General features: G+C 38.8%; 1 protein-coding gene across 1 annotated transcript; it reads left to right on the forward strand.

The window, feature by feature from the left end:
* The first annotated feature begins 842 nt into the window (after positions 1–842).
* On the forward strand, positions 843–3,607 carry LOC102995051 (cytochrome c oxidase assembly protein COX20, mitochondrial-like). Its single transcript, XM_055088500.1, has 2 exons — positions 843–894; positions 3,217–3,607. The coding sequence occupies exons 1-2, from the start codon at positions 843–845 to the stop codon at positions 3,600–3,602; spliced, it is 438 nt and encodes a 145-aa protein (XP_054944475.1). The 3' UTR covers positions 3,603–3,607.
* The last annotated feature ends 384 nt before the right edge of the window (positions 3,608–3,991 follow it).

Raw genomic sequence — 3,991 nt, forward strand, 5'->3', positions numbered from 1 at the left:
GGTAAAGTAAACATCTCCAGGGTAGGAGAAAACTGGGCTCAACTGGGCTCACTTTCATTTTGGAAGAATCATATATGCTGGTCTTTTAGAAAAATGTATGACTTTAAAATATACATATTTGCATTTCTCTCAGACAGCTTAAGTACAGGTTTGCCTAAGACAAAGGACTTAAGCAAATTCTCATTTACCTTTTCCATTTATGCATTCATGATTGCACAATAAAATAAATTTTCCATTGTTTTAGGTAGTGCATGCATAAAAGAGCAAATATACATAATGAAATGTCACTGAGATAATTGTCTGGTTATCTGCCTGTTTCTTGATTTAGTGGAATGAGCACTAAATCCGGAGTCAGAAAGCTGAGTTGCGTGGGCTAATTACGTGCTCTGGGCTCTAGCAGTCTTTTCTGCAAGATGAAGCTTTTGGCTTGGTGATTACTGGCATCCTTCCAGCCCCCGCATTCTCTGACATACAAGGAAAAATATTTGTTTACTGCCAGCCTTGTTTAGAAAGTAAATTAATAAGGCTCAGTGCATCACTTATTCTACCTTATATGTCCAGTTATCTTACGTAAGGATCCACTCTGCATGTTGTAAAAGAAATCTTTACAACAGAGGAAATCTTTCTGTGCCCAGCCCATGACCAAAGTTTCTAGACTGTGGCTTCACTGTGGGAAAGGTCTCCTGTATTCATTTCTTGACTTATAATGCTTTTCTTTAATCTAAAGTTGCCTATGGGTATAAACTTCAGTGGACACAATGTTATATAACAAGAAGCTGTTTTCATTACATATTTTCATAATGTTGGAGAATTTCGATTTTTGTTTTAAAACACGAAACACAATGAACACTGAACTGTTGTTTGCAGACCAGGAAATGGAAGGACTCAAAGAAGGTAAGAGAAACCTTACATTTCAGCCAAGCAAGTCAGAGATGGAGCATGTCTGACGGGGTCAGTAACCCATCCCCATCTCCATTGTCTAAGCTTATTTGCTCAAAATTATAAAGAAATAATTAATGCAATATAAATTTAAATATTCCTGAATGTCCTTCATTTCTGTCCTTCATTTTGTCTAGAGTGGAGATTGAATCCCTTAGGAAAACTAGTTAGGGCATTAAAAAAGGATGGTTTTCATTGGTGGCTTACAAACTCAGTTTTTTTTTTTTAACTGATTTTATGTGGCTATTTGCTATTCATAGATGCACCTATAGGAGCTTTATTGCAACTTCCCAGAAATCCACTAATCGTTAAAACTCCAAACTCTATTTTTTTAACTGAAAGAAATAATATCAGGATAAACTAACAGCTCGGTTATGTGGTTTTTTGCTTTTTTTTTTTTTTTTTGCGGTACGCGGGCCTCTCACTGTTGTGGCCTCTCCCGTTGCAGAGCACAGGCTCCGGACGCGCAGGCTCAGCGGCCATGGCTCACGGGTCCAGCCGCTCCGCGGCATGTGGGATCCTCGCGGACCGGGGCACGAACCCGTGTCCCCTGCATCGGCAGGCGGACTCTCAACCACTGCGCCACCAGGGAAGCCCCCTCGGTTATGTTTTTTGCTTTGCTTTCTTTTTAATGGTGAAGCCACTTTTAAACAGAGAATGCATTAGGTGGAGATTATCAAAACTTCAGTCTGAGCCTCCACCCAGATATATTGTGGGCAACTGATTGGCAGTGGAAAAATAGATACTATGCTCTTCTTAAGCTATAGGGACAGGTTACTTAGTAATCTTCTTAAGCTATAGGGACAGGTTACTTAGTAACCATAGAATGTTTAAGTTCTGTTCACAGAGACTTCTCTTAATTGGACAAAAAGATTTAAGGAACACAGCTGGGGAGAAATTGGAGCTGTGGAGGACTATTACAGTTACTAGCCGGCTTAATATCTGCAATTCTGGCAGCCTTTCCAAAGGGTCACGATATGAGTGATTCTTTTCAAGAAACAAGAAGCCAGCTAAGCTACCTCCAGAGTCATAATGTTGTGCTCTTTTAAAATATAGGAAAAATGAAAATAAAGCGTGGAATGGAGCGTAAAACGTGCAGTGAACTCTGTGGTGTTACAGCTCTGATAAATTTCTATGGACAAGATGACATTTGTGTTCAGATATCAGAGTTCTTTTTCTTATGAGAACTCAGAATGGTCATTTGGCATCAGTTTATCCTATTATCACTCTTTTTTTGTCTATCTGTCCTTTTTTTCTATCTGTTAAGCACATGTTGCTTTATAGAGAATTATGGTCATTACTGTTCTCTCCAGCTTTAACAATAAAATTAAGAGAAATCAAGTTATAGGTTGACAATGATGAAGATTTTTTATTCATGAAGGGCCTTCAGATAATACAGTAATTTCTTCCTGTGCTCAAGAAAGAACTCGGTGTATATGTCACTAACTGTTATTGGAGAAGCTCTACCTTGAAGTCACGTTTCAAAATGCTTTTCACTCCTTGCGCTCCTTGAGTAAGATTTGTAAGTTAATATTGCCTCCTATGGCTTGATGGTCTTCCTCACAGAGATGCAGCTTAAAACTTTCCTAAAGCCCCCCCTAGTGACAAACAGCAAATTAATCCATTACTTCATAACATGCTAATACCACCAAGCTCTGAAGTTCCATTTTCTCATTTACTTATTAGATGAATGAATAGCTACAGTATTTTGATTGGAGAATGACTGAAAAATAGTCAATAGCTCAAATTTCCAAGGTTTCCACCAAAACCTAAGGGATTTTGTTTTGAGACTGGGGCCAACATATAGGGTGCATTCATCATTTAATTTCATTTCTTTTCTCTGCCCTGATAGGTACACCTTAAAAAATATTCCCTAAAAAAAGTCCTTCATTTTTGTCCTTCAGGGACTTTAAAGATGAAAATATGTTCATAATTAGCCATTGAATGGGAAAAGATTATCTTGGCCTTTACCTTTTGGTGCTTTCACTGCATTTACTGGATAATTTTCATTGATGATACTGAGCATGGCCAAGCAGACAAATATAAATTCCAGGAATCCTCTGAATTATGCAAGTAATGGTAATCTATAAAGATATAGATTAAATGTAAATGTAATAATACGTTTTAAAAAATATATAATAAAATAGAATAAACGAACTATATAGTATATGTATTAGGCTATATATTATGGTATGTAATAATACATAGTTTTATTTTATTTATATCCCCATTTCCAAAGGGCTTCAAACTCATCTAATTAAAAATAGGCTTGATTAGGGGCACAGGCGCCAACCATCCCCACGGCGGCTGTGCTGGAGCCAGGGGAGCCCGGGAAGGGGAAGCCGTTTAAGCTCCTAGGAATTTTAGATGTTGAAAACATTCCCTATGCACAGGTTTCGATATTATTCGGTTCATTAGGATCTGTTGAGGCTGGCTTTGGACGTTTTTTGTTAACCAGTAGAATTAGAAGATCATGTGATGTTGGAGTAGGAGGATTTATCTTGGTGACTTTAGGATGCTGGTTCCATTGTAGGTATAATTATGCAAAGCTAAGAATCCAGGAAAGACTTGCCAGAGAAGGAATTAAAAACAAGATTTTATATGAAAGTATCCACCTTGATCCTGAAAGAAAACAAACCAACGGTGGCGGCAGCAGCAATTGAGCAGTCTTGAGCTTAGAAAACCTGGATACAACTCACTTCAGTGTGAACAAAGCTGAGATCAACTACAGAAAGCTTTTTATGTACCAGAAGAAGTCTTTCAATCAAGTAAAGAAAGTATGTGTAAGTTGCAGTCTTTTTTACACGTGTATGAATATTTACAAACTTATTCTGGCCCTGTATCTACTGTCAGTATAACACATAGCAGACTCGTACTTAAAATAAACCTCATGTTCAACATGCTTTAAAAAATAGGCTTGGGGCTTCCCTGGTGGCGCAGTGGTTGAGAGTCCACCTGCCGATGCAGGGGACACGGGTTCGTGCCCCGGTCCGGGAGGATCCCACATGCCGCGGAGCGGCTGGGCCCGTGAGCCATGGCCGCTGAGCCTGCG

Source organism: Physeter macrocephalus, chromosome 11 (assembly GCF_002837175.3).
Source record: "Physeter macrocephalus isolate SW-GA chromosome 11, ASM283717v5, whole genome shotgun sequence".
Classification (NCBI taxonomy): domain Eukaryota; kingdom Metazoa; phylum Chordata; class Mammalia; order Artiodactyla; family Physeteridae; genus Physeter; species Physeter macrocephalus.